Here is a 15,970-nt window from a genome sequence, read left to right as displayed (position 1 = left end):
ACTACGAACAAATATTACGAATACCTAACTAAAAATTGATTTAAATCTTTTAAATAGACAATTTATGGGGAAAAATAGATTTTCAAGGTGTAAATATTTCTATTGCAACTTTTCGACAGTCTGTATGGATATTAGTATAAAAATGTTTGGACCAAAGCTATGATGAAAGGCAAAAAATCATTATTGTTTGTTAAGTTTTTCAAGAGAGAGCTTTAACTTTATTGGCGCTTTAGAGCTATTCAACACCAGATGGCGTGCAACCACACTAATGAACAAAAATTAAAATTTATAAGGTTGTACAATGTTAGGTTAACAATTAATAGTTGCATTTATTTTCGTATAATAAATAAACAAATTACATACAATAAAAATATTTTAAAAACATAAACAAAAACGCAACAAAACATATTTTAGTACTTGGCAATACCAAACTACTAACTGTCAAGCGTTCTGAGTTTGTTTTCAACTGCGTGAAAAAATTCCACGTGACTTAATAACTGCTGCTTGCGTAGCTCATTTTCATTGGACGAAGCGTAATTCAACTGTGATTTTTACTGGGTAATTCACTCCATCCACTTGAAAGGAGACAGCAAGAATTATTTTACCATCGAAAACAAACTAGTCAATGTTGTACAATGTACGATTGAAGATTGTAGATTAATTTATATAGGTTACATTTTTGTGCAAACAGTATTAATTTAAGATAATATATTATATTTAAAATAGAAACGAAAGGTATGTAAAGGTAAAAATATAATGTAGGTATTTTTTGGCTTAAAATTGTGATGTGCATATAATTTCATTGAAAAGTGCCCAAAAATTTTACGTCAATAAATAAATTTAAGGTTTGTACAATTTAAACTTGATGTATTCATCTTTACAATGATAAGTAAATATATTTTAAAAACGATAAATTTACTTGTAAATAATATTTAGTAAATCTCTGGAATTTGGACTTTGAAAATATTTTGATGACTTGCCAAACTAGGCCATGGCTAATGACCCTTACCTTAATCTTGTTACTTCGTAACTCGATACGGTATAAAACATCGTATTTGCGCTAAGTATCTTTAAATACATTAAGATTCCAATGCCACTGTGTTCAGTTCAATGTCACCTTTTATTTATGCACTTTTTAATTTATTTTGTAAGTAAAAAATAAAAAACTAAAAATAAGTAAATAACAACGTGATAACATTTTTACTATAGTTATTTTGTGTTTTAAATAATAGTGAGTAAATAAGATAAATAAGAACCATTTTGGAAAACAGTTGAGAGAAGATAAATTGAATTCAAATTTATTGTATTGTAGGTTGTTTTAATTTTTATTGCAAACTCATTTCGTAAAGATTTCACTTAAATCTTGTCTCAACAGTGCTAAGAACTTTATTTGTAATCAACCTTGAAGGAGAGATAAAAAAGAATCACAAGACTAACATTTTTTATCATAGTAAGGTATCAATTTTTTGTAAATAAACTACCTAAATATGTTGATACTTATATTAACAGAACATTAGTTTATTTTAATTAAAAATATGTTTGTATCTACATTATCAAAACATTAGTTAGGCCTTTTCTTTAGTAGTTAATTAAATTTATCTTAAAAGCTTAAATATTTTGCTAGCACAGTGACCCAAAGTGGTTCTTGGCTCACACCAGTGAGTCACTTCCTCCATGTTTGTCATGATCCCACCTGATTAAGTGGTGTGCCAAAATATAGTACTCTCTAACTTAGTAAATGCCTATTGACCCATCAACTGCTCGGGGCTCAAGCATGTAACTTTAATATTTATTAATTTGCAGCAGCACAATGCGTCTTGTGCTATTACCAATAGCACTACTTCTATGCAGTGTATATGTTAGTGCATTTGAAGATACAACATTAGAAGATGATGATTTTGCAGAATTTGAACAGTTTGATGCAGACGATGATGCAACTGTAGCAGGTATCAATAATTTCAATTATATTTATAATACACTGCTCGGCTCCCAGAGGACAGTAACATAAAAAGGTTGCTGGGGTTCTTTGGTAAGCTAATCCATGAACTGTCCTCATCCAAAATACTAATACTATTGCATCTGTTATATTGTTGTTATTGTAGTCATCTTTATATATATAATTCTTCTGTGAGTGTGTATGTCACTGAACTTCTCTCAAAGGACTGGACCAATTTTGATGAAATTTTTTGTGTGTGTTCATGGGGATCTGGGAATGGTTTAGATTTACAATTTTCATCAAATATTAACTTCATATTAATTTATTCAAATTAAAGACGTGTAGACAGGACAACGTCTGTCGGGTCCGCTAGTGTCATATAAAACTATGTTTACTAAAACACCTGTGTGTACTGGCTGTTGCCTGAGACTTTGTCCGTGCAGAATAAAAAAAACATAGTAGTGTGTGTTCTTCCAGACTATGTTCTATATGCATGTCAAATTTCATCTATATCTGTTAATCCGTTCTGGAGATATCTTCAAACAAACATACATCCATCCATCCATCCATCTAAACATTTGCATTTATAATATTAGTAAGATAAAGTCTCTATGACAAATATGTGGATAGTAGAAACTGGTCTTGCCTTTGACTGATTGCTTTTTCTTTTTCTTAGATTTCAGTAAAGAAGAAAAAGAGGCGCCTGTACAAAAGAAAACTCCAATAATAGATAAATTTTCACAACAAAATGATATTGAAGATGATATTCTTGTGGAGGTTTGTTAATTTTAAATAATGAATATCAAATTAAAATGGTATTATTGATGTAGGATATATCATGGTGTTCTAGGACGAAGACAATGAGTTTGAACATTTCCAAGATCCTGAAGAATTTGAAGGTTTCCAAGACAGTACTCCGCGCAGTTCGGAACAACCCAAGATCACAATATCTGAAGTGAGTGTAATATACAATTTATTGGTTTGCACATAAACAAAACACATGATCTTTTAAAATACAAATTTTACAAAGATTTTTATTTAGTGATGTACGAATTTGTTTAAGTTACTGGCTTATTGTTCTATAATCATTGAAAAATAAATTTCATAGATTAATGAATAGATTCTTTTATAAATAAACTAGCTTTCGCTTACGACTCTGTATGCGCTGAATTAAAAAAAAACTTACTTAGTAATGTAATTTGTATATTTTTTAGGTTCCTATATCAGTGAGACCTCGATGGGATGCGTATTGGTTAGAGGGCATACTGTGCTGTGCCCTGGTCGCGTACGCGATAGCCTACGTTGTTGGTAGAGCAAAGAACACATCAATTGCTGTCAACTTTTTGAAGCTCCATAAACCATTGTTGGAAGATAATTTTACTTTAGTCGGTAAGTTATAAATATTATTTTAGAATATTATGAAAGTTTCATTAGAAATTAACTATTAAATATTTAACTCTGTATTTGTAAAATGATACTTTCATCATCAGCTCACTATATGTCCCAACTGAGGGGCTCGGAGCCTATCCTAAGTTGGGGGTGATAAGGCCATAGTCAACCACGCTGGCCAAGTGCGGGTTGGTCGACTTCACACATATCTTTGAATTTCTTCTCAGATATGTGCAGGTTGTATCACGATGTTTTCCTTCACCGTAAGAACGTCGGATAACTGTACATATGAAAATCGGAAATCGAAAAACACATTGGTACATGGTGGGATTCGAACTTGCAGATTGCAAGTCAAGTGCTTGACCCCTGAGCCACCGACGCTCTTTATTTATTTGCAATACTAGGTGCTAATGGTCAGCAGTCGATTCGCTATTTCGGAGAATCCAGGTGGCCACTTTGTAATAAAAAGTTGTAGGTCAGTGTGCAGTGCAGTATGCGTGTGTACAGGGGAGACAGATGCGGACGTGGTGTGCGCGCAAGGCGAGCGCGGTTGGCGGCGGGAGGCGGAGCACTGCTTCACTATGTGGTGTAGTGGACGAGTCTGCTGCGAGGGCATGCTGCTTACACTCAAACTTATCAAGGTAACAGCAATTGGTGGATTTTTTATTACACTAGGTGTCGCCCGCGACTCCGTCCGCTCGGGATTAACAAATGAATAGTAGCCGATTTTCAGGTTACTGAATATTCATATAAAATTTCTTAAAAATCAGTTTAGCTGTATATTTCAGATTTCTAAGTAATTATTTTTATTCTAAGCGTCAAGATCTAGTGCATGTGGTGATGGACCTGGTCCGTCCTTCACCAGACACACTGCTGGTGCGGGTTGAGCTCGGCAAGGATGACTGCGATCCTTTCATACTGTGTGTCGCACAGAAGAAGGTTGCCACCCGTCTCGCCAAGGAGATGCAGGATTTGGTATGTTTTGTTTTACACTGGTAGAGCCGTACGAGCATGTGGTTCTTATAAGGACGGGATGAGAAATGGATTTAGTAGAGTAGGGGATAGGAAGGGGAAAATCAAATTTCGGTGCATCCCCATCTTCCAATTGAAATCAGCTGGCCGTTTGCTCCTTTGTCATCTTTACTATTATAAATGCAAAATTAAATATTATATTGGTATTGTCGTTTTTATCTATAATTCTACTCGTAGTTTACATTTACTAGTGGTCGCCCGCGACTTTGTCAGTAAATTACAAAAATAGTCTATAATGTTCCTGTATACATTAGCTTCCTTAATGACAGACAGACTAAAATAAAAATATTCCTATTTATGTTTAGAGCGTGTTCTGTCCGGAGCGTCGTCCGGGTGAGAAGCACGGGTTGCCGGTCAGTATGAACGTGCTGTCCGAGTGCGCGGAGGCGACAGCCGGCGTGCTGGACTCGCGGCTGTGCGGCGCCATCTCACAGTACCACAAACATGTGCAGTACATACACATCTCTGATAAATACTCCGGACCCAAGCTGCTGGAGTTAGTATATTTACTATATTCTAGTATATTCTGGATTTAGTATATTCTGCATTTAGTATGTTCTGGATTTAGTGTATTCTGCATTTAGTATATTCTGGATTAAGTATATTCTTAGTTTGCCCTATATGTACACGGTTTTTAAGTGATTAGTCCAAATGCAGTTTATTCATACATTAGAAATGTTGTACTTGATTTTTTAATGATACTAGTTGTCTCCCGCGAGTTCATTCGTGTAAAATTAAAAAATAAACATAATTTGTAGTGTATGTTTGCTATAAGACTGGGTTCTATATTTGTGCCAAATTTAAGCAGATGCAGCTGTTTTGGAGATACCTTCTAACAAATTTTTTATTCATCCATACATCCAAACATTCGCATCTATAATATCAGTAAGATCTTTGAAAGTTGTTGTTTGTGTGAAATTATTTTACTTGTAATTTGTTTAATTTGTACTTGAAAACTCAAAAATCACTGACCGATTAAAAAAAATCTTTTGTCATTAAAAATGTACATTAGAAAATATATTATTTAATACATTATAAATAAAATGGCGGGCAAAGGTTAAGTTTATATGTATGTATGTTTGTTTGTTTGCAGAGAGACAGCGATGACGAAGCCCCCGGAGACGGAGCGCGTATTGCTGGCGAGCTTTGCTCTAGGTCCTGGCGGCGGCGGAGAGGAAGTGCGCCCTCTCCTGCAGCTCGTCTTCTACCTACTCGACAAACTGAAGCGGCTCAGACTTAGCAAGGAGGTAAGGATAGAAGCTAGATTAATATGTGACTAGGCATGTATAGTTCATTTCAAATATTATGACGGTACAAGGCCACCGACGTAACACGCAGTGCCCTTAATGTAACTTTTGATTAGTTTTAAGTAGAATTTATCAAAATGTAAAAGAATGGGGACAAGCATGCTATCGAAAGTTATCGTCAGTTCAAAACATTTTTGACATACAGATTGTTGATAAAATTTTTGCTTTTGTCAAACGCAGGCTTAGTAAATAGCGCGGTTATGGCGGTTAGGTTTTTATAAAATAAAAGGAAAATTGCAAAACACTGTGATGTAAAAACCTCTTTTAACAATAAATTATGTTTTATAGACATTATTTACTTGATATAGTTATGTTTTTTTTTAAATTAAGGAGTGTGTATAGTATATACTGTATGTGTAGGCTCTAGCGAAGTGCGAGAAGCGACGTCAGAAGGTGGCGGAGGCGTGGCTGCGCGGCGCACACGCAGCGCGACAGGAGCAGGCCGCGCAGAGGCGCGAGGAGAAGCGCAAGCAGGAGAAGGAACGAATACTCGCCGTTAGTTACATTGCAGCTTTATATACAACCATACACGGACCAGTAAAAATATTATCAAAACGTAAATTCTATACATCAAAAAATATAGTTAGAATCTGTTTAGTTGAACACGTGTTTTAACCCTTTGAAAACCGGTGATCGATTGGACAAAATGGTTATTATGTTTCGCCATAAATATTTATTATTATTTTCAGTACAAGTATTTTATTATTTTTTTTGTCAAAAAATCATTTTGGAAGCCTATGTATATTGTTTTCAAGTCATCATTTGTCAAAAATCACAGTACAAAAAGGTTGACGTACGTTTAAGCTAAATTATATATAAAGTGTTGTCTATTTTTTTTAAAGTAAGGCTCAAAATATTGCATACACATTCAAAAACTATTTTTCCTTTTTTTTTTAAATTTCTAATGAAAGAAAAAATGATACCAGGAGGACGACCCCGAGAAGCAACGCCGCTGGGAGCTAAAGGAACAGAAGCGTCAACTCAAACGCAAAGCACCAAAGATGAAGCAACTCAAAGTGAAAGCTCTGTGACCTGCCATGTGAACCTATAATATGAACCTACAATATGAACGTCGTTCGCGTAATGAAAATCATGTGCAGTGTTTCCCCTTTTGTTAATTATAAATAAGTGTTAAATATACTCCAAGAACGGCGAATAAATAATTTAAAAATTTATGTTTTGTTTATTTTCATAGAAAAAAATACAATTTTAGGTTATCTGTGTAAAATACTCATATGGATTAGGTGTTTTTGGAATTAAGTTTATTATTTCACGTTTTAAAATGAAGATTTAATACATTGTTTGTCCTTGACTTGCGTTGCTAGTTGAGAGTTCACTTCAACAGGTAAAAATCTTAGTGGCAATGAATGTGTCTAATCTGTTTTTTCAATAAAAGATTTTGAATGTTAATTTTTATGGATTTTGAGTCCAGAGTTATTGAGATATAAGAGATGTTATGTTTGTATGTATGTATGTCATTATTGTTTCAACCATACCAGTTGCCTAAGCATAACCAAGTGGTAATCAAGTTCATTACACAGAACTATTTGGGTAAAACTTATTTTTTTCTTTTTTGAACATAATCCAACCTTATTGGAATGGATAATATATAACATCCTTTTGGACCCGGTTAAGTGTGAAACCTCTAGAAGTAAGAGTTATTTGCCAGTCTCAAAACTCAACCACCATAAATGACTCAGGTTAGGGTTACTCAGTTATTAGAGTTAGAAATGGCCATAAGTGAGAAGAATATTGCAGTCTCTTTGACTTTGGGTTATCCCAGGTTCAACAGTATTGGTAAAAAGTACATATTTTACAAATTAAAATAACATGAAAATCTATTTCTACTTCTACTAGATATGTGAATTAATGAATGAAATGACATTAATAATTTTCAAAGCATTGTCTATATTTTAAATATTTTTATTAAACAAAGAAAAATAACAAAATATGTTAACAAAGATAAGTAACTATTTCTAAGTCACAAAAGCAAAAAATATAGTGACAAAAATTGCAATCATATTCTCTTTAAATTTCACAATGAAATGAGATCTAAAACACAATTAAGTGTTTTTAACATAATCAACAATAAATTATATGATGGTGGTACATTTTTAATCAAATATAAATAATAACTCTAATATTTTTAATACATCAATTCAGCAAATGCTTAGCTGCAACTTAGGGAAATAATAAATTTGTTCTGTATGATCACAAAGGTGGTACTTATTCGAGGTAACTTTACATTTGATGACAACTACAAATAACTAACAACATGCTTTGTTTACACACACAGAGACAACATACTGGTTACATATTGAATACCAAATTGAAGACAATTTTGAGCAATGACATACAATAATCTAAAATCAATTGAGATTTCAAGTTCCCACACAAATATAGAAAGACATTTACTAATTGTTTCATGAATCTAGGAACATATACAACATATTTTCTCTACTATGTCCATTTCTGTGTTTACACTCAACAATACTGACGGACACATATCAACAGTGTCATTTCACTGGTTTGCAGATGTTTTATAGATTTTTTTGTCACTCATCAACCTGTAACTTCTGAATCCTTGTTGACACACAATCCATTTCTGGAGATATTTCTGTGTTTGCTTGAGGTTCCAGAGACAAGTTTAGGTTCTCCAGAGACTGACATCGCTTGGCTGGACTCTTTGGGTCAAAGGAATTATGGCTACTTGTCGATGGGTCGAGAAAACTGCTCTTATATTCACACGCGCTGTCGCTCACATCGCTGATTGCATCAGAATTTTCACTCTTAGTTCTATGTCTGACGGGTATAACATATGGGCAAAGTCTGTTTTTGTTTGCGGTTCTTTTCATGCAATAGCCCACTGTTACATTAGATACATACCGAGTATTGAGGCGCATTACGCTGAAATTAGATCTAGATTCTCTTAAGTACTCCCGACGCGCTTCGGTTATGGCACTCAACATTCCCAGATCGTGCAGCGCTTTATCCAAGTTAGACAGATTCATATGATGGCGAGGAACCTGTAAACAACGCAATTAAATCCTTCAATATGACAAAATAGTAACAAAGACACAACATTATTCAGAAGTTATGCTTTTACATACAGTCTTTTCAAATTCATTACATTTCATGATGAATAGAATCAAGCGAATTTTAACAAAACTGCAAGGACCGTGTGAAAATAAACATCACAAAAAAGTCATAATAAGTACATGCGTACTGACAGTGACATATGTTATACGAATAAAGTTACCACATGAAATTCCTTTTTACGTTTTTAATAAAAAAACAATAACTTTTAAAACATACATTTCCGCATCTTTTTCTTTTTTATGTTAAAAAATGACGTGACAGTTATTGAGATCATATATTTTCTATTATTTATATGCTCTTTGCTGCGGATTGAATATTTTTTTGACATATAGTTATATTTTATTCTTAGAATATTCACTATTTTACTAAAATGGCTGAAATATTAAAAGATTGGCTTTCACAAACGTTGGAAAGACCAGTTACATGGGAAGCAGAAGAATTTGGAAATATGATGAAGAATGGTCATGTCATCGCAACGGTCTTGAGATCTTACCACGTTATAAACGACGAGAAACATTATATAATTAGAGCTAGTAATGAAGAAGCTGATATAAAAAATAACTGGAAACACTTGAGAGAATGGTTAAAAGAAGTCGAAGTAAATCTAACCGATGAAGATCTAAATAATATTATGATGGGAAAAGGCTCATCATTGCTTCGCTTATTTTACCAGCTTTTTCTTCATTTAGATAAGCGAGACCGTATTAATTTTATTAAAAGAGAAAGAAAAATGGTGTCCAGTTTGGTAGAAAAATTAGAAAATAGATTTACTGTTAAAAAAGTAACTGAAGAAAGCGAACCATTTGTTGATTATCTATCAAAACCTTTATTAGACGAAAGACAATTTATAGAATGGCAAAAACGAAAAGCCAAAGAGATTAAAGAATCTTTTGATTATCTTCATCACAAATATTCAAAAATAATTGGTAAAATAGAAGACTCTAAATTTCAAAAACCGATTTTGAAGAAGGGTTCTCAACAAACTCCAAAGAAGAATGAAGATATAGATAAATTTGAGCGGCAACATCCTTGTAAATATCAAAATTATACTTATGAGGAATTAATTGCACTTGAAGAAAAAGCTATGCAGCGTAAGAAGTCGCTCGTTGATTCTGAGTGGACAAATGAATATATGAACAATTTGTTTCAAAGAATTCGAAAAAGATCCGATTCTGAAGAATTCCAAAGACAAATTGCAAGCGCTTTAAGTAATTCCTTATGGAATGCATGCGTTGCTGAAGAAGAAAGTAAAGGGGACATGGAATTAGCCAAAAAGGTGATGAAGTTGTCACAATTTGAGAAGCAAATGTGCACACAAATAATGGAAACGAAGCAACAAGCGCGGAATTTAGTTAAGAATAGAATACAAGGTGAAATTGAGTATACCGAACAAAGAGAGCAACAATTAAACATATTTTTCGATAATCTCAAAGACAAAATAGATTCAGGTGTTGTAGAAATCGATTTTGAACAAAAGAGACAGAATCAGTTGCACAAAAGATTGTTTGCCGAAAAAATGAAGCGAAAAAGACAAATTTATTACGACATATGTTATGAAACTCTTTTAGCTCTGATTGATTATGCGGTCAAATTCGGATATTTTAAAAAGTTGATGGAAGATGACGTACCTCAGCATTTCATTCACGAATGGAAATGTTTATTTTTTAAGCAACAACCTATTTTTGAAGTACTCACTCCTACTGAAGATATATTAAAATTAAGAGATGCCGAAGAATCCTCGTCTTTTACTTGTGAAGAAATTGTGTATGTAGAACGTGACAGACAACAGGTGTTGAATGATTGCGAATTTCAAGAATATCTTGATTACTTATACCCGTGGAATTTAGATGTTTTAATACCAAATTACGACCCAGAATCGGAGGAGAGAACAGTGGAGACCTTAGGACTTAAGATATTAGGTCATGCTGTTTACACATTATTAGAAGTAAAGTATCCGTACCCATCGAAAAGGCTGCCAGCTGACTTACCAGATTACACATCGAAAGTTCTCTTGCGTAGTTTACCAGACAAGTCTTTGAGCAGCATTTTAGAAACTCTATTAAATTCGCAGAAGATACGCGTTGTGCGTCTTGAATCTGTTATTAATTATTGTTTAAGAGAATATCAAATTGATATGATTGGACGAACTGAAATCCAATTAGCATATGACAGTTTTTTAGCCGCAACACAAGAAGAGGAAACTAAAGAGCTGATTAAATCTATGAAATCTGAAGATGAGGTACTCGCTAAAAGTCGTGATATTGATACTTCAGGTCCTCTTCTTTCACCATTACCGAATACGAAATATACACAAACACCAAAATCTCTTCCAGAAGATGATATTACAATGTCACCTGCAGCAAGCCTTGGGCAATATGCATACGATGCCTTAACAGCTGGAGAGCCTTTAACTGATTACTTAATAGCTGCAATGATTGTCGAGTATCTAAAACATCAAGAAGATATTGTTGGATTCGTTATTATTAACTATCCCAATACGTATCTTCAAGTTCAAATACTTGAAGAAGCTTTTGTTGGTTTCGGGCCACCTGATTTTGAAGAACTGGATGACAATGATGACGAACTTTTAGAAGAAAGCATATTGAAACATAGATTAAAAGAAATAGATGTTTACAAAGAAGTAAGGGTTTCTAAAATAGTCAAAGACCCACATAGGAAACGGACTGACGAACCATTTGAAACTTATTTTACAGCTTACATCAATCTGAAACAGACTATTGATATTTCAGACGAATTGGTAATTTGGGAACTTACTCAGGAAAATTCAGATATTATAGACAGATTCTACGCAGTCATGGGAATTAATTACAGTTTATTTTATGAAGTAATAGATAGAGATTTGATCGCTCAAATTTGTAAATTTGTTATTGGTGACTTTAGCATCCCAATAAAATCATTTGAAGAGCTATTTGACGAGAATATTGTGAACCAGATTGAATTTCCTAATTCTGAAATAAAGCGTATTAATTCAAAAATGGTTAAATCTGATATCGCAACTACTAAATCGAAAGAAAAAGTACGAAAAAACTCCAAAATTAGTCGAACTACCATAGAAACAGAATTAGAGATAATTAAAGCACCACTTTCTTTTGGAGATGTAGAACAAAATCGTATTAAGACATTAGAAAGTATGATTGCACAAGAAAATAAGAGTAAATCTTTGCATAGCGTTGATAAAATTAAAGTGTTACCGGGAGAAGAGGATTGGGTGTATGGAGTTTTACCAATACCAGAAACGTTGGGTGTAGCTTTTGCGACTTATTGGGAGGAATTTGAAAAATCATATGTCGATGGTATACAACAATTGTTTTTCACCACAAGACTACAAATGAACTATGTGATACCGTACACACGATTTTTGAAAGACAAAATGATTCAAATTATAACACTGCCATCGGAAAAGCAAAATTTAGTGACGGATTTCCAGAATAAATACAATGAATTTGAAAACGACTGGAGGCCGTTGAGCGTTGCTAGAAATGAATGGCATTGTAGAGTAAAAGAGTTGCAGAATAAATTATACAATATATGTGATCAGAGAAAAGTTTTCGCCCAAGAAAAGAAACTTGCTTTAATATGTGATAATTGGACCATTGAAGAACTAACCATTATAGCTAATACATACATTTCTTTAATGCAAATGGAATTAAACAGGTATGTCGGTAAAGTTGGTATAATATTTTGCGTTTTTATCTTGCGTTCAAATTAATTTTTCGTATATAATCTTAATGGCTTTTCGCTAATATTTCTGATTTAAATTTTAATACCATAAAATCATTTAAAAAGTGTATGAAAATATACTTTTTTCTTGACAAATAATTTTTCGGCACACAAGGTTTAATAAACGGCACTTCTACGGCTACGTCAATGGCTACGACTAAGAGTACGTCTACAGTTATGTATCTATGTTTAGATTTTTTTGTCTTCTTTATTTTTGCCGTGTTATATAATTACTTGCGTTATGCCTTTACATTTAGTTAATTCTATTTATCGACTGCTATTATTAATTTTGTATTTTACAGATCGGTTATGACGTTTCAAATATTGAGCGATTTTTATTATACGATGCTTAGAGGAGCGCCGCCTCCTGAGAGACTTTCTTCTAAAGATTTAACAAAGATATATCGAGAAACGGAAAGCTCTCATTCCAGTAAGAAAGGTGGAGATGAAAAATTGTACAAACATTTAAAAGCTGTATTTCAAGAATTATTCATAAAGAGCGTTGAATTTGATTTCGATAATAATCCATTTAATTTTATAATTGAAAACAACGTAAAATTTGCTATGAAAATTGTAAAAGATTTAGGCGAATCTTTCCGATCACATATAAGTAAGGAATATAGTGAAAAAGCTAAAATAACACCTACGAAGAAAAAGGAAGGAAATGGATCCAATGAGTCTTGTAACCACGAGGAAATTTTAAAAGAAAATGCTTTAAAATGCTTAGAAGAATGGCCTGTTGGTGTTAATGGAGAAATGTTACGTTTCAATTTACGCATATTAGCTTTGCAATATAAATGTTACGCGGATATGAAGCTTTTTAGTGATCAAGTATTGAAAGCTTTCATCGAAATACAAAACGTTATTGATACATATTACGCAAATGAGGTATTGGCTGTAGATAGATTGTGTAAGTACTTTCATATGGCCATAGAAAAAGGAAGGAAAATACCAGAATCATTACTACTTGAGTATGACAATTTAATAATTGACAACAATGTTATTCAATTTGCTCCATCAGTGGAAACGATAGTTCCACAGAGTAAATCTGAAATTAAACGATATTCTAATTTTAAAACGAATCAGTTGGCGCGTTTGCGATCACAATTTAAACTGGTTGCTCCCATAGGTATTATTATCCATAAAGCTTTTATTTATTTGTTGCAAGATTTTATTATTTTTGGCAAAGAAAGTAAAGAAGGTCCTCTATTTCCTGATGTGTGGAAAAATATTGATCCCGAACAAGTCCAAAAGTTGGTTTTTTCTTTATTCGGTGAAACTGCTTACGTAGATTGGAGGGAATTTCTAATTTACTGTCTTCAGCTTAGTTTTCCTACGATAAATGAATTATTGGAAGTCCGAAAAAAGTTTCGATGCAACGATTTAGATTCTACAGAGTTGATATCGAGAGATAATTTTATAAAAGAAGAATTATGGTTTGATAAAGATTTTATAACTGAAGATAAACAGGATCTATTAAAATTGAATTTGATTAAACATTTCTTATTCGAATTATATGAAACTGAAGAAGACATGATGAATTACTCTGCATTTTTGTTAGCTTTTTGTAAAAATGTAGATCCAATAAAAGGTTTTATTGCTGCATTATCAATGGCCGTTGGACAAGAAATATGTCATTCTCTTGATGATTGTGGTGATATTGTGAATTACCTGATAAATGATAAGAAATACAGAGACGAATGTTTAGCTTGTGCCTTAAAGTGCACTGAACAATTTATTAATAAACTAATTCAGAGAGTCGTAAGTATATGTGAAGGTACTACTGTTGAAGAGGTAATGTATACGGAGTCGGTACCCGAAGAAAAGAAAGGTAAAAGGAGAAAAACCACTAGAATTAGGAAAACTGATGGCAATCAAAGCGGACGATCGGATAATTCTCAAAAACGTGGATCTCAATATAAAATGTTACCTTCCATTGTTGTATCGCAAGCTGCAATGATCTGTCCGCCATGCGAAAGACCGGTTGAGAAACCAAAAGAACCGGAAAAAGAACCTGTTGTTGTTAAGCCTCCGGTAGAAGAGCCGCCAATTCCATATAGAGATCCTAATATTTGCTTAGAAGTTAGCCAATCAGTGATTTGGAATGTTTTGAAAATTTGTCTTCCATGGCATTTTGAAATATTACCAGATACAACAGATTCCGTTTATGTTCAACAAGTTGAAGAAGTGTTGCAGATATTAGAAAGGGACACAGATAATAAAGATATTTACGTATGTAAGTTAGTTGCTGATCCGAAATTTTGTAAAATATTACATAAAGTTAAAAAGTTTACAGCTGTCGATCTGTTAGAAGAAATTATTACTATGATTTAGATGATTTGCTTTATTTTGTGTAACTTTATTATTTTAATTTGTTTACGATAATAAAAGCATTGTTTCCTATTACATTTTCATTCCCATGTTTTTATTTCTGTAAACATAAAGGTGAATATACACTAGAGCATTATCTCAAGCAATTCTATGTAATGTAACGTTCTTACGAATGGTTTAGTAACAACATAGTTTCCAAAGCATGTGTGGTTAGTGAAAAGGTGACACTAGAACATAGAGCTAGACACTAGAGCGGCTAGTTGCAAGTAAATGCTCTAGGGGTTTAGGAAAGTGCACTTCAAAGCAACTCAAAGAAATTGTACGGAACTGACACGCGACAATCACGTGACTAATCGAACGTTGTTGTCAGTAGTTTGTTTAACCCCTAGCCTATACTCACCTTAATAAGAACGAATATCGCTGTACAAATTAGGATTATGTCAATTGTTTTATTTTTCATTTGAATACAGAGGAATCGAGGACAGAAATTCACAAAAAAGCTCAACGTATTTTAGTCAGCACGCGCAGCCGAACAGCCTTCCAGATTTAATTAAACCCTTTGTTGCGCTTGATGAAGGTCTTGTTACAATTCTGCCGAGCGATGCGCGAAATATTACTCAATGTTACTAACGAATTGAATTTCAAGCTTTTTTCTATTGTTTTTAAGGTTTTGATGAGGGTTTTGTATACTGGGAAGGATATTTGGGATAATGGAATTTTACATCATGATTGTCATTTTTGAACTTTTTAATATGACATACTATATTATTTGAAATGTTTTCAAATTACTTATATTATAAATCGAAATCGAATGTTTTGATGGATGGATGTTTGTTAGAAGATATCTCCAGAACGGATAGATGGATCTCGATGAAATTTGTAATAGATGTAGAGCATAGTCGGGAAAACACATGGGTTCCTGATTAAGGTTTTTTCCTTTGTCGCGGACGGAGTCGCTGGCGATAGCTAGTTTAGGATAATTATGTCACCCAAAATAACATATAACTTTGTTTACATGATGATATTGTTTAATAGCGTTTAAGTAATGTTTTAAATGATTATTATGTAAAACGAGAAACTTAAAACTTCCTACTTTTACAGACGTAAATCTGCCTCGTTAACGTACTACAGAAAA

The 15,970-nt window shown here is 33.2% G+C and overlaps 3 protein-coding genes across 6 annotated transcripts; 2 read left to right on the top strand and 1 right to left on the bottom strand.

Moving 5' to 3' along the window:
- The first annotated feature begins 626 nt into the window (after nucleotides 1-626).
- Nucleotides 627-6,837, top strand: LOC106126856 (coiled-coil domain-containing protein 47). Of its 4 annotated transcripts, none has more exons than XM_013324751.1 (11): nucleotides 627-735; nucleotides 1,804-1,946; nucleotides 2,613-2,713; nucleotides 2,787-2,891; nucleotides 3,151-3,325; nucleotides 3,833-3,966; nucleotides 4,142-4,300; nucleotides 4,663-4,853; nucleotides 5,451-5,604; nucleotides 6,025-6,159; nucleotides 6,591-6,837. In XM_013324751.1, the coding sequence occupies exons 2-11, from the start codon at nucleotides 1,811-1,813 to the stop codon at nucleotides 6,693-6,695; spliced, it is 1,395 nt and encodes a 464-aa protein (XP_013180205.1). In that variant the 5' UTR covers nucleotides 627-735; nucleotides 1,804-1,810; the 3' UTR covers nucleotides 6,696-6,837.
- An 827-nt stretch (nucleotides 6,838-7,664) lies between these two features.
- On the bottom strand, nucleotides 7,665-8,910 carry LOC106126589 (uncharacterized). The gene is made up of 2 exons (XM_013324311.1): nucleotides 8,775-8,910; nucleotides 7,665-8,690 (listed from the first exon to the last, which is right to left on the bottom strand). Exons 1-2 carry the CDS (start codon nucleotides 8,799-8,801, stop codon nucleotides 8,220-8,222), a joined length of 498 nt encoding a protein of 165 aa, XP_013179765.1. The 5' UTR covers nucleotides 8,802-8,910; the 3' UTR covers nucleotides 7,665-8,219.
- A 170-nt stretch (nucleotides 8,911-9,080) lies between these two features.
- Nucleotides 9,081-14,880, top strand: LOC106126901 (sperm flagellar protein 2). The gene is made up of 2 exons (XM_013324809.1): nucleotides 9,081-12,438; nucleotides 12,807-14,880. Exons 1-2 carry the CDS (start codon nucleotides 9,134-9,136, stop codon nucleotides 14,836-14,838), a joined length of 5,337 nt encoding a protein of 1,778 aa, XP_013180263.1. The 5' UTR covers nucleotides 9,081-9,133; the 3' UTR covers nucleotides 14,839-14,880.
- The last annotated feature ends 1,090 nt before the right edge of the window (nucleotides 14,881-15,970 follow it).

Source organism: Papilio xuthus, unplaced genomic scaffold (genome assembly GCF_000836235.2).
Source record: "Papilio xuthus unplaced genomic scaffold, Pxut_1.1 DF824992.1, whole genome shotgun sequence".
NCBI classification, from domain to species: domain Eukaryota; kingdom Metazoa; phylum Arthropoda; class Insecta; order Lepidoptera; family Papilionidae; genus Papilio; species Papilio xuthus.
Note: the sequence above shows the minus strand (reverse complement) of the source record. Positions and strands in the feature narration are given on the sequence as shown.

Bases quoted from the DNA above. Each gene is read 5' to 3' on its own strand.
- LOC106126589 (XM_013324311.1), bottom strand. From the start codon at position 8,801: ATGAAATGTAATGAATTTGAAAAGACT. The intron at 8,691-8,774 runs GTATGTAAAAGC...CGTTGTTTACAG, and splicing joins GTAATGAATTTGAAAAGACT to GTTCCTCGCCATCATATGAA.
- LOC106126901 (XM_013324809.1), top strand. From the start codon at position 9,134: ATGGCTGAAATATTAAAAGATTGGCTTTCACAAACGTTGGAAAGACCA. The intron at 12,439-12,806 runs GTATGTCGGTAA...TGTATTTTACAG, and splicing joins ATGCAAATGGAATTAAACAG to ATCGGTTATGACGTTTCAAA.
- LOC106126856 (XM_013324751.1), top strand. From the start codon at position 1,811: ATGCGTCTTGTGCTATTACCAATAGCACTACTTCTATGCAGTGTATAT. The intron at 3,326-3,832 runs GTAAGTTATAAA...GCGTGTGTACAG, and splicing joins AGATAATTTTACTTTAGTCG to GGGAGACAGATGCGGACGTG. The intron at 4,301-4,662 runs GTATGTTTTGTT...ATTTATGTTTAG, and splicing joins CCAAGGAGATGCAGGATTTG to AGCGTGTTCTGTCCGGAGCG.